The sequence below is a fragment of the Narcine bancroftii genome, chromosome 1 (genome assembly GCF_036971445.1).
Source record: "Narcine bancroftii isolate sNarBan1 chromosome 1, sNarBan1.hap1, whole genome shotgun sequence".
Taxonomy (NCBI): Eukaryota; Metazoa; Chordata; class Chondrichthyes; order Torpediniformes; family Narcinidae; genus Narcine; species Narcine bancroftii.
Window position 1 is genome coordinate 327,748,679 of NC_091469.1, and position 12,698 is coordinate 327,761,376.

Here is a 12,698-nt window from a genome sequence, read left to right on the forward strand (position 1 = left end):
ACTCAAATTGCTTCCTAATTTATCTTTCAAGTAGGATCTCAGTTGGTAATATGCCAGTGCTGTATCTCCAGTTATATTGTACTTATCTCTCATTTGTTCAAAGGATAAGAATCTACTTCCTGAAAAACAATTTTCTATTCTTTTAATCCCTTTTTTTTCCCATTTTCTAAAGGAAAGGTTGTCTATTGTAAAAGGGAGTAGCTTATTTTGCGTCAATATTAGTTTTGGTATTTGATAATTTATTTTATTTCTTTCTACATGAATCTTCTTCCATATATTGAGGAGATGGTGTAATACTGGAGAAGTTCTATGTTGTACCAATTTTTCGTCCCATTTATATAATATGTGTTCAGGTATCTTTTCCCCTATTTTATCTAATTCTAGTCTCGTCCAGTCTGGTTTTTCCCTTGTTTGATAAAAATCTGATAGGTACCTTAATTGTGCGGCTCTATAATAATTTTTGAAGTTTGGCAATTGTAAGCCTCCTTGTTTATACCATTCTGTTAATTTATCTAGTGCTATCCTCGGTTTCCCCCCTCTCCATAAAAATCTCCTTATTATTTTCTTTAACTCTTTGAAGAATTTTTCTGTCAGTTGTATTGGCAATGCCTGAAATAAGTATAGTATCCTTGGAAAAATGTTCATTTTAATACAGTTTATCCTTCCTATCAGTGTTAGTGGTAGCTCTTTCCAATGCTCTAAATCGTCCTGTAATTTTTTCATTAGTGGATTGTAATTGAGTTTATATAATTGGCCTAGATTTTTGTTTATTTGCACACCTAGGTATCTTATTGCCTGCGTTTGCCATCTGAATGGGGATTCCTCCTTAAATTTTGAGAAATCCGCGTTATTCATAGGCATTGCTTCACTTTTATTTACGTTTATCTTGTATCCCGACACTTCTCCATATTCCTTCAATTTCTTATATAGTTCTTTTATTGATAGTTCTGGTTCTGTTAAGTACACTATCACATCATCCGCAAATAGACTGATTTTATATTCCCTGTCTTTTATTTTTATTCCTTTTATATTATTATCTATTCTTATCGATTCTGCTAGTGGTTCTATAGCTAGCGCAAACAATAATGGTGATAGTGGGCATCCCTGCCGCGTTGACCTGCTTAAGTTAAATTGCTTTGATACATGTCCATTTACTGTCACTTTTGCTAACGGTCCCTCATATAATGCTTTAATCCAATTAATATACTTCTCCGGTAAACTGAATTTTTGCAATACTTTGAACAAGTAATTCCATTCTACTCTGTCGAAGGCCTTCTCTGCGTCTAAAGCAACTGCTACTGCCGGTGTTTTATTTCCTTCTACTGCATGAATTAAGTTAATAAATTTACAAATATTGTCTGTTGTGCGTCTTTTTTTGATAAATCCAGTTTGGTCTAAATTTACCATTTTCGGTACCTGTTCTGAGTAACCATTTGTCTTGATGAATATCTTTTGGTGCTGGGTTTTGGGGTCCTCTGGGCTCGTAAGAATATGAATGACTCTTTCTTTCACAAATTCCCCTCTCTAGCATGGAGGTTTCGGAACTTGTGTTTCACACAATTTCACCAACCCAGGCAAGGGTTAAATCAGTGGTTCTCAACCTTTTTCTTTCCTACTTGCATACCACTTTAAGTAATCCCTATGCCATCGGTGCTCTGATTAGTAAGGGATTGCTTAAGGTGCTATGTGAGTGGGAAAGAAAGGTTGGGAATCATTGTTCTATATCCAATTTTGCTTGTGAAAAATGGTCATTGGCCCATTTACTTTGGTTTTCTGAAATCGTGCACATAATGAATCAATTAGGTATGATTAAGAGGTTTTCAAACATTTTCTTTCCACTGACATACTACCTTAAGCAATCCCACAGAGCACCTATGGCATAGGGAATACTTAAAGTGGTATGTGACTGGAAAGAAAAAGGTTGAGAACCACTCGGTTAAATGGAGTGACCGTTACAAATGACCATGCAGAGCTACCCTCTCTTGACAAAGAGACAGTCGAAGTGCCCCCTCAAAGCCAATGATTCTGTCTTCTTTTCCTTTCAAAAGAGGAACTCACAACAGTACCTCTCTGATCTGTATCTCCAACTTCAGATAAAACATGGTTCAATATTAAAGAGGCCTTCTTGAAGTGTCCCTATGACATCACCACTGTTTTTGTTTGAAATTCATCTCTTCCAAAAGTTTACTAGCAAATGTCTGAGTTGTCTGCACAGGTGCTTTTCTGAGCAAGCTTCCATTGTCTTCAAACTTTCAATGGAGAACAATCATGTTGTTTATGGCTTTTAACTGAACAATGATAAGGCTCTTGGTGCCTGCCACATTAACCACCGCCAGTGGGCTGATATCGCCTCAAACCGTGCATCTTGGCGCCTCACCGTTCGGCGGGCAGCAACCTCCTTTGAAGAAGACCGCAGAGCCCACCTCACTGACAAAAGACAAAGGAGGAAAAACCCAACACCCAACCCCAACCAACCAATTTTCCCTTGAAACCGCTGCAACCGTGTCTGCATGTCCCGCATCGGACTTGTCAGCCACAAACGAGCCTGCAGCTGACGTGGACATTACCCCTCCATTAATCTTCGTCCGCGAAGCCAAGGCAAAGATAAGACTTCAATGGCTTCTTGACTTCGAATTTGCAGACTTTGTCTCTGGAAGACTTTCTTATCTGCTACCATGAATGTTTGATCTGTCTTTGTGTTAGTGTCCCTGTATCTAACCCACTAAATCCCTTTACTAAAAATAATACATTTTTAAACTAAAGATTAATAATAACATGGTTCTCTAACATTCTCAAAAGTCCATTACAGAATGATATAGATTGAGTCCTGAATGTTGGAAGGTATATTACATCAGGAAGCATAGTCAGGCAAAGATGAAGCTCTGCAATGGTGGTCCTGATGCAGTTGAGATGATCTGTTCTGGATGTAGAAAGGGTTTGTGTGATGATGAGTATTGATGAAGGCAACAAATCACTTGTTGGCATGGTAAGCACACCTACAAAGATGAAGAAGGTGATAGATTCAAATATGAAGGAAGTAACCATGAGATAATATCACAAAGCTATGACAATTGACCATCAGGGATTTTTGATCTGCATTTTGACTGGAAAAAACAGATGAGGAAAAATGTTTGAGGGGGTGAATTCATACTATTTTGCAACAATTTCTTGGAGCAGTGCATTGCCTAGTCAACCAATGAGTAGGACTATTGTAGGCTTGGGTATTATGAAATGTGATGCTGTGGCGACACACATAATTGCAGTGGTGAATCGGTCCTGCTTGTTATGCGCGGGTGACGGAGCAGTCGCGGCAAGGATGGCGTCGCGGGACTGTCCCTTCTGGTGCAGACCAGAAGTGTGCGTACGCGCTTGCATTTATCGTGACGCGAGCACCCGTGCATAAAAGGCAGAATGGAGTCGTGCTTAAAGGCTGCGCGTGAGATTCAAATTAAATCAGTTAGTTGTGATAGCTGAGCACACAGCCTGCCGCTTCAGTCTCTGCTGCGCTAACTCACAACACAGTACAATACATTAATGATTTAATCCATGATGACACTGTCCGGTACTGCAAATACAATTTAATTTCATATTCAGTTTGAGGATGTAAAAGTTGGGTCACAGATTGGAATTTTCCTTCTATGCAAGGGTAACGGAGGGCATGAATATTACTTCTGGCTAAATAAAAAAGGTTTGAGCGAATGGTCAGTGAAGATGGGAATCTTTAAGTAGGGGTCTTTTCAGAATACACAGAAGAAATGTATTTCAATACATATGTTTCAACAAAAATGATTGTACAGCAAAGATCCACTCTCTGTGATTAACATGTTAAAAAAAAAAATTGTGCTGGTGCCAAAATGAAAAGCACGTGTCTGTCATTGGTGACTGGACTGTCAGAAGATTGGATGGAATGTGGAAAAAAAATCAAAAGAATGACTAAATTGTGAAAGAAAGAGTAGAGTGAAAGATAAAAATGGACAGAAATAATAGGTATTAAGAGTTTTTGTGGATATTTATAAAAGAAAAAAATGGTCATATAGGAAGTGTGAATGTGGAATAAATAATGATCAAGCAGATGAATTAAGCAGTAATCGAAATAGAACAGCCCAGAAATGAAATGGTCCAAGATGGCTATGCTGACCATGATGCCAATTTAAATTTGTCCTATCTGCCCGCACGTGGTATACCATTGCCTCTCTATTCATATGTCTGTGTTAATGCGTCTTGAAAGTTGCACTCGTATTCAGTTCTCCTGGCAGTGTTTTCCAGGAACTTACCACTTCATTTTTTTAAGTAAAGGCTTGACTCTTAAATATCCTTTTGAACATTGCCCTTCCTCCATTCATCTGAAATCTATGCCTTCTGCTATCTGACATTTCCACCCTGGGGCCGGGGGTGGTGGTGAAAGATCTCTCTCTACCCCAGCTATGCCTCTCATCATTCTATTGCCCCTCAGCTTTGACACCCCAGAAAAAATAATCCAAATTTGTCCAACCTCTTTTGCTACTCTAACCTAGGCAAAATCCAGGTGAACATCTTCTGGACCCTTTCCAAAGTTTTAATGTCCTTCCAGTAATGTGGCAACTAGAACAAGATATCTGCAACTTAAGGACATTTATGCTTTTTCATTCAGACGAGTATGCTCTGGGCTGCTTTCACTATCTTTTCTTGCATTTCTTCTTCCACAGACTGGACGTACTCAAAATCCATCTGTACATCAGTGAGCCTAATGGTCCTGCCATCTATTGTATACTTTTCCCTTGCATTTGATTTCTAAAAGTGCAACACCTCACATTTATCTAGATTAAGATCAATCTGCTGACTTGGGGACTGTTCTACAGAGCATCTGCGCAGTCTGCAGTGGCCAAACTGAGCTTGCGGTTGCATGTCACATCAACTCTTCTTCCCATTCTCTCACTAACCTGTCACCAAAATTGGCAGCCCCCCTCGGTCACCAGAATTGGCAGCCCCCCTCAGTCACCAGAATTGGCAGACCCCCTCGGTCAACAGAATTGGCAGCTAACCTCGGTCACCAGATTTGGCAGCCCCCCTCGGTCACCAGAAATTGACAGCCCCCCTCGGTCACCAGAATTGGCAGCCCCCCTCGGTCACCAGAATTGGCAGCCCCCCTCGGTCACCAGAACTGGCAGCCCCCCGCGGTCACCAGAAATTGGCAGCCCCCCGCGGTCACCAGAAATTGGCAGCCCCCCGCGGTCACCAGAACTGGCAGCCCCCCGCGGTCACCAGAACTGGCAGCCCCCCGCGGTCACCAGAACTGGCAGCCCCCCGCGGTCACCAGAACTGGCAGCCCCCCGCGGTCACCAGAACTGGCAGCCCCCCGCGGTCACCAGAACTGGCAGCCCCCCGCGGTCACCAGAACTGGCAGCCCCCCTCGGTCACCAGAACTGGCAGACCCCCGCGGTCACCAGAACTGGCAGACCCCCGCGGTCACCAGAACTGGCAGCCCCCCTCGATCACCAGAACTGGCAGCCCCCCTCGGTCACCAGAAATTGGCAGCCCCCCTCGGTCACCAGAAATTGGCAGCCCCCCTCGGTCACCAGAAATTGGCAGCCCCCCTCGGTCACCAGAAATTGGCAGCCCCCCTCGGTCACCAGAAATTGGCAGCCCCCCTCGGTCACCAGAATTGGCAGCCCCCCTCGGTCACCAGAACTGGCAGCCCCCCGCGGTCACCAGAACTGGCAGCCCCCCCGCGGTCACCAGAACTGGCAGCCCCCCTCGATCACCAGAACTGGCAGCCCCCCTCGGTCACCAGAAATTGGCAGCCCCCCTCGGTCACCAGAAATTGGCAGCCCCCCTCGGTCACCAGAAATTGGCAGCCCCCCTCGGTCACCAGAAATTGGCAGCCCCCCTCAGTCACCAGAATTGGCAGCCCCCCTCGGTCACCAGAAATTGGCAGCCCCCCTCGGTCACCAGAATTGGCAGCCCCACTCGGTCACCAGAATTGGCAGCCCCCCTCGGTCACCAGAAATTGGCAGCCCCCTCGGTCACCAGAATTGGCAGCCCCCCTCGGTCACCAGAATTGGCAGCCCCCCTCGGTCACCAGAATTGGCAGCCCCCCTCGGTCACCAGAACTGGCAGCCCCCCTCGGTCACCAGAACTGGCAGCCCCCCTCGGTCACCAGATCTGGCAGCCCCCCGCGGTCACCAGAACTGGCAGCCCCCCGCGGTCACCAGAACTGGCAGCCCCCCGCGGTCACCAGAACTGGCAGCCCCCCGCGGTCACCAGAACTGGCAGCCCCCCGCGGTCACCAGAACTGGCAGCCCCCCGCGGTCACCAGAACTGGCAGCCCCCCTCGGTCACCAGAACTGGCAGCCCCCCTCGGTCACCAGAACTGGCAGCCCCCCTCGGTCACCAGAAATTGGCAGCCCCCCTCGGTCACCAGAAATTGGCAGCCCCCCTCGGTCACCAGAAATTGGCAGCCCCCCTCGGTCACCAGAAATTGGCAGCCCCCCTCGGTCACCAGAATTGGCAGCCCCCCTCGGTCACCAGAACTGGCAGCCCCCCGCGGTCACCAGAACTGGCAGCCCCCCCGCGGTCACCAGAACTGGCAGCCCCCCTCGGTCACCAGAACTGGCAGCCCCCCTCGGTCACCAGAAATTGGCAGCCCCCCTCGGTCACCAGAAATTGGCAGCCCCCCTCGGTCACCAGAAATTGGCAGCCCCCCTCGGTCACCAGAATTGGCAGCCCCCCTCGGTCACCAGAAATTGGCAGCCCCCCTCGGTCACCAGAATTGGCAGCCCCCCTCGGTCACCAGAAATTGGCAGCCCCCCTCGGTTACCAGAATTGGCAGTCCCCCTCGGTCACCAGAACTGGCAGCCCCCCTCGGTCACCAGAACTGGCAGCCCCCCTCGGTCACCAGAACTGGCAGCCCCCCTCGGTCACCAGAACTGGCAGCCCCCCTCGGTCACCAGAACTGGCAGCCCCCCTCGGTCACCAGAACTGGCAGCCCCCCTCGGTCACCAGATCTGGCAGCCCCCCGCGGTCACCAGAACTGGCAGCCCCCCGCGGTCACCAGAACTGGCAGCCCCCCGCGCTCACCAGAACTGGCAGCCCCCCGCGCTCACCAGAACTGGCAGCCCCCCGCGGTCACCAGAACTGGCAGCCCCCCGCGCTCACCAGAACTGGCAGCCCCCCGCGCTCACCAGAACTGGCAGCCCCCCGCGCTCACCAGAACTGGCAGCCCCCCGCGCTCACCAGAACTGGCAGCCCCCCGCGCTCACCAGAACTGGCAGCCCCCCGCGCTCACCAGAACTGGCAGCCCCCCGCGCTCACCAGAACTGGCAGCCCCCCGCGCTCACCAGAACTGGCAGCCCCCCGCGCTCACCAGAACTGGCAGCCCCCCGCGCTCACCAGAACTGGCAGCCCCCCGCGCTCACCAGAACTGGCAGCCCCCCGCGCTCACCAGAACTGGCAGCCCCCCGCGCTCACCAGAACTGGCAGCCCCCCGCGCTCACCAGAACTGGCAGCCCCCCGCGCTCACCAGAACTGGCAGCCCCCCGCGCTCACCAGAACTGGCAGCCCCCCGCGCTCACCAGAACTGGCAGCCCCCCGCGCTCACCAGAACTGGCAGCCCCCCGCGCTCACCAGAACTGGCAGCCCCCCGCGCTCACCAGAACTGGCAGCCCCCCGCGCTCACCAGAACTGGCAGCCCCCCGCGCTCACCAGAACTGGCAGCCCCCCGCGCTCACCAGAACTGGCAGCCCCCCGCGCTCACCAGAACTGGCAGCCCCCCGCGCTCACCAGAACTGGCAGCCCCCCGCGCTCACCAGAACTGGCAGCCCCCCGCGCTCACCAGAACTGGCAGCCCCCCGCGCTCACCAGAACTGGCAGCCTTCATCTTCTGAAAACTCTCTCTCCCCTTGCATGACTCATTTTCCTCCATCTGACACTTTGTTTATCTTGCTTAACTCTCCATTTGTTTGGCATCTGCCTCTGTCTGCCATGATTCACCTCTCCCTCATTCACCAATTCCATAATGGCTCCTGTTCTCTCTACACCACATTTTCTTCATTCCCAGTCTTGATGAGAAGCTCTGGTTGAAAGGTCATTTGATCTTTTTCTCTCATTGCTGCTTGACCTGCTGAGTTTGACCAGCAGATTGTGTTTAGCTTCAACTTCCAGCATCTACAGTCTCCTGATTATTATCTTCCATGTCTCCAAAGATCCCATATGCTTTATCATCTGTGTTCCTATACCATGAGGCACTTTGTCTTGTCCATGTAGACAACATCCACTCGTTTTCATCATCTTTGTCATCTCTGGAACCTCAATCAAGTTTGTAAGGCATGACCTCCCCTGCATAAAGCCATGCTGTCTAATAATTCTAAGCTTTTCCTGAAGCGAAGAATCTTCAGATTTCTAAGGATCTTCAGTAAGTTCCATAGCACTGATCTAAGGCTCTCCAGCCTATAATCTGGTTTAAAATGTCAAGTAAAGTATCCTTTATCCAAAATGCTTGGGACCTGATGTTTTTCATTTATGGGGTTTCTTTGGTTTTCGCAATCATGGAACTAAGCAGCACAATACCATCAGAAGAATATCTGTATTAGTGGTTCAGCAACAACAAACAACAGCAGGTTCTTTGGGTGCTGACATGACGCCACAAGTAGAAAATTCACATGTTGAGTACATACCAAAAAAAACCTTAATTTTTGCTTACAAAAGAAGATGAATGCAACACCAAACACTAGAAATTCTCAATTGCTTTTTCAAATGTTTCCTCCAGTTTAATCTGCCTCATTAACAATGGTTTTTGTTATTTGCTGCCGCCAGTCCACGACAGCACCCCATCACTGCCATGGTAATCCCTGACACCTCCCCAACACTGCCGCCAGTCCCTGACTATGGTCTCCACTCCTGCCTGTAAGCTGGATGGCACAGCCCCCGATGTTGAGAATGGAGTCGCTGACTCTTTCTGCAGCCGATGCTGAAGACCTGGATCCAACTCTGTTTGGTATCTTCCCGGCCTGAAGCAAAGATTTTTTTGTACTACAGAGCTCTGTTGTTACCAAATTGACATCAACAGAGTGTCAGAGTCCCACATGGGCAAGTCAGGCAGTGAATTATTTTCAACTTGTGATGTCATGTTGGCACTAAAAAAATATATGGTATTTGGATCTTTGGGTACAGGTACTTAAACTATAGTATTTGCTCACAGAAAGGGCAACTGAATTCTCGATCCACAAAATGTTGTTACAACTGGATCCATTGTAAATTGAAAAAATTGACATTTGGCCACTTTTTTTGGACACAGTTAAGGGTATGGAGTTCAAATTGTGAGTTGATTGAGTGACATAATGCAAAATGAAAATTGCATTGGAGCCGTCAATGCAAAATATTTGTATTAGTGTTCGCAAGCCATATATTTGACTTTTTTACTGTTCCTTCTGCAGGTACTCTTTACATATTTTTATAGAAGTTTCTTTATGCTACTTCATTATGATGAAAGCGAACATCTCAAACATACACAGGTACATAGTTTGTTACGCATAATAGAAAATCATTTGAAATTGCTTCCTTGGTTTTGAGTCAATCAAGTTGTTCTTTTGTATGTCATAAAATGGCAATAGTTGTTTGTTCAAATGATTCCAATTAACTTTGTTCATTTGAGACTTGACCTTATTGACCTTTTGACTGGCTGCCTTGCACCATGCAGGATCAGATTGAAAAATATAGAAAAAAATTATGTATTTTCTTGCAAAACAGTGAAGAGGTCTCTTAAACCTATTTTCCAACTAGATGGCATTAACATTGACTTCTTTGGTTTCTGTTAGCTGCCCACATCCCACCCCCACCCCATCTATCCCTATGTCTTCTCTCTATCCCTTTCCCCTTCCCAGCTCTGCATGTACAGACTTAACAGCACCCCCCCATCAATTCTTGCCTTTCCTCTCTCCTGCCCCCCCCCATCTGTATCTAATTAGCATCTTTTGTCTGTCGGTCTGTACTCCTCCCCCCACCCTTTAATTCAGACACCTGCCTACTTTTCACTCATTCCTTGAGGAAGGGCTCAGGCTCGAATAGTCAGTTCTATATCTTTTCCTCCTATGGAAGCTGTGAGACCTGCTGAGTTCCTCCAGCATTGCTGTGTTTTTTTAAACTACAGACATAACTTGTATAACACGGTTAATACGTTCCAAGCAAGTTCAGTGTTATGGAAAACTGCACTGTTCAAAGCATTAATACAATGCACTTTAATACGTTCCAATCCTATATTTATTCTTTTACCTTGAACTCTTATGCAAACATGTGCATAAAATATTTAAAAGGGATATATAAAACTGAAAAACTGACAGATCTTTTTCCAATCTCCACAATGTCTTGAAAGATGGTTTTAATTTGCGCTTCAAAACTAGTGATATCCACAAACCCTAGAGCAGACACAGAAGAAGAAGGAGAACATCAAACGCTGCACAGAGAAATAGAAGATAAAGGGAATGGACTGTACATAGATTAAAAAAAATTCAAGAATATATGGAAGCAGTAAAAGAATGGCAGACACAAGAATTTAATGAAATAAAAAGAAGAATAAAAGGTACAGAAGAAAAAGTGAGTAGATTAGAGCTGGTCATGACAGAAATAGGGAAAAGAGTAGACAAGGTGGAAGAACGAGAACCAGCTGGAGAAATGGAAGTGGATGACTTAAAAGAAAATTGGAAGAAACTGATAAAGTTAAAGAAACACAGAAGTTGTTAGCTCAGAAAATGGATATAATGGAAAACTATAATAGGAGAAACAATATAAAGATAGTGGGCCTTAAGGAAGATGAAGAAGGCAAAGATGTGAAAGAATTTATAAAAGAATGGATCCCGAGGGACCTAGGAATGCCAGAAATACAAGAAGGAATGGAAATAGAAAGGGCCCACAGAAAATTAGCCCCAAAACCACAGCCACAACAAAAACCAAGATCCATTCTAGTAAAATTCCTGAGATATACGACAAGAGAAAATATATTGGAGAAGGCAATGAAAAAAATGAGAGAAGACAAAAAGCCACTGGAATACAAAGGTCAAAAAATTTTTTTCTACCCAGACATAAGTTTTGAGCTTCTGAAGAGGAAGGAGTTTAACGCAGCAAAATCGATCATATGGAAGAAAGGCAATAAATTTATGTTAAGATATCCAGCGGTGCTTAAAATAGTTATCCTGGGGCAGCAAAGCAGACTGTTCTCGGATCCGGAGAAAGCACGAGAATTTGCAGAACGCCTGCAAAACAGAAAGAAAGATGAAGAGATGTAACAAGAACAAGAATGACGACAAACTTCATATAAAGAAGAAAAAAAATGTATAAGTAAGAACTAAGAAGGGGAATAAAAGGGAAGAAAGAAAGTAAGGGGGAATTAAGAGGGTGAGCTTTGTTATATGTGAAGATAAAAGTCTTTCCTGGAGGGGGTTGGGTGGGAGAGAATAACAGTCACTGCGAAATCAGTTGACGCGAGCGGATTCGCAATCCAAATGGAGAGCGGAGTTGTGGTTGCCCGACAAGGGACAACTCGGGGGTGGGGGGGGGTGGTGGGGGGGGGGAGACATTTGGGGTTAAGGGAATTTTAGACATGGGAATAGTGGAAATATTTTATGTTTTAGAAGTGTTGTCTTAGTGTATTTAAAAAAAAAACAGAAATGGATAAGGAGGAAAGGTGGTGATGAGGAAGTGGAAATGAGAGGTAAACAAAGTATGAAATGGCCATGTTGAACTATATGACTATAAATATTAATGGAATAATTCCAAATCAAAGGGAAGAGGCTGTTAAGTTTACTGAAGAAAGAAAAAATTGATATAGCATTCGTCCAGGAAACACATCTAACACAAGAAATTAAGGAGAGACTGGGCAGGGCACGTAATGGCAGCATCATATAATTCAAAAGCCAGAGGAGTAGCTATATTAATCAATAAAAATGTACCAATCAAAATATGTAATGATAAAGTGTCAGATCTATTCAGAATTTTGAAATTTGTTCAATGCATATGCACCTAATGAAGAGGATCAAAAATTTATGCAAGATATCTTTTTGAAGATTGCAGATACGCAGGGGAATATACTGATAGGAGGGGACTTTAACCTTAATTTGGACTTAAAGATGGACAAAACTGGACAAAAGACTTGCAGAAAGAACAAAGTAACCAAATTTATGGTTAAATCAATGCAGGAAATGCAACTTTTGGATATATGGAGACAACACCCAAAGGAGAGGGAATATTCATATTATTCGGGTAGACACAAAACATACTCAAGGATAGACCTGTTCCTGTTGTCAGCCCACACCTAAGGGAGAGTTAGAAAAACAGAATATAAAGCTAGATCGTTATCGGATCACTCACCCCTGTTATTAGCAGTAGAGCTGGAGGACATCCCACCGAGAACATATAGATGGAGATTAAACTCCATGCTACTTAAAAGACAGGATTTTAGGGAATTCATTGAGCGACAAATTAAAATATACTTTGAAATAAATACAGTATCATTGAAAGATAAGTTTATACTATGGGACGCAATTAAAGCGTTCATCAGAGGCAGATAATAAGTTATGTAACTAAGATGAAGAAGGACTACAATCAGGAAATAGAACAGCTGGAAAGGGAAATAGCAAGTACAGAAAAAGAATTAGCAACAAGGGAAGATATAACAAAAAGATAATTGGCGGACACAAAAAAATATAAAACACTACAAACATACAAGGTGG

General features: G+C 45.5%; 1 protein-coding gene across 6 annotated transcripts in view; it reads left to right on the plus strand.

Moving 5' to 3' along the window:
• Positions 1-12,698, plus strand: part of mboat1 (membrane bound O-acyltransferase domain containing 1) — a 112,711-nt gene that overhangs the window by 20,230 nt on the left and 79,783 nt on the right. For 4 of the 6 annotated variants that reach the window (XR_011347861.1, XM_069907958.1, XM_069907984.1 and 1 more), the window contains one exon: positions 9,411-9,488. The exons of the other annotated variants lie outside the window; for them this stretch is intronic. Coding sequence is in view for 3 of the 4 variants with exons in the window: in XM_069907958.1 (XP_069764059.1) it covers positions 9,411-9,488 (78 nt within the window). In the remaining variant the exon portion in view is untranslated. The remainder of the gene's footprint in view (positions 1-9,410; positions 9,489-12,698) is intronic. 6 annotated transcript variants of the gene reach the window in all.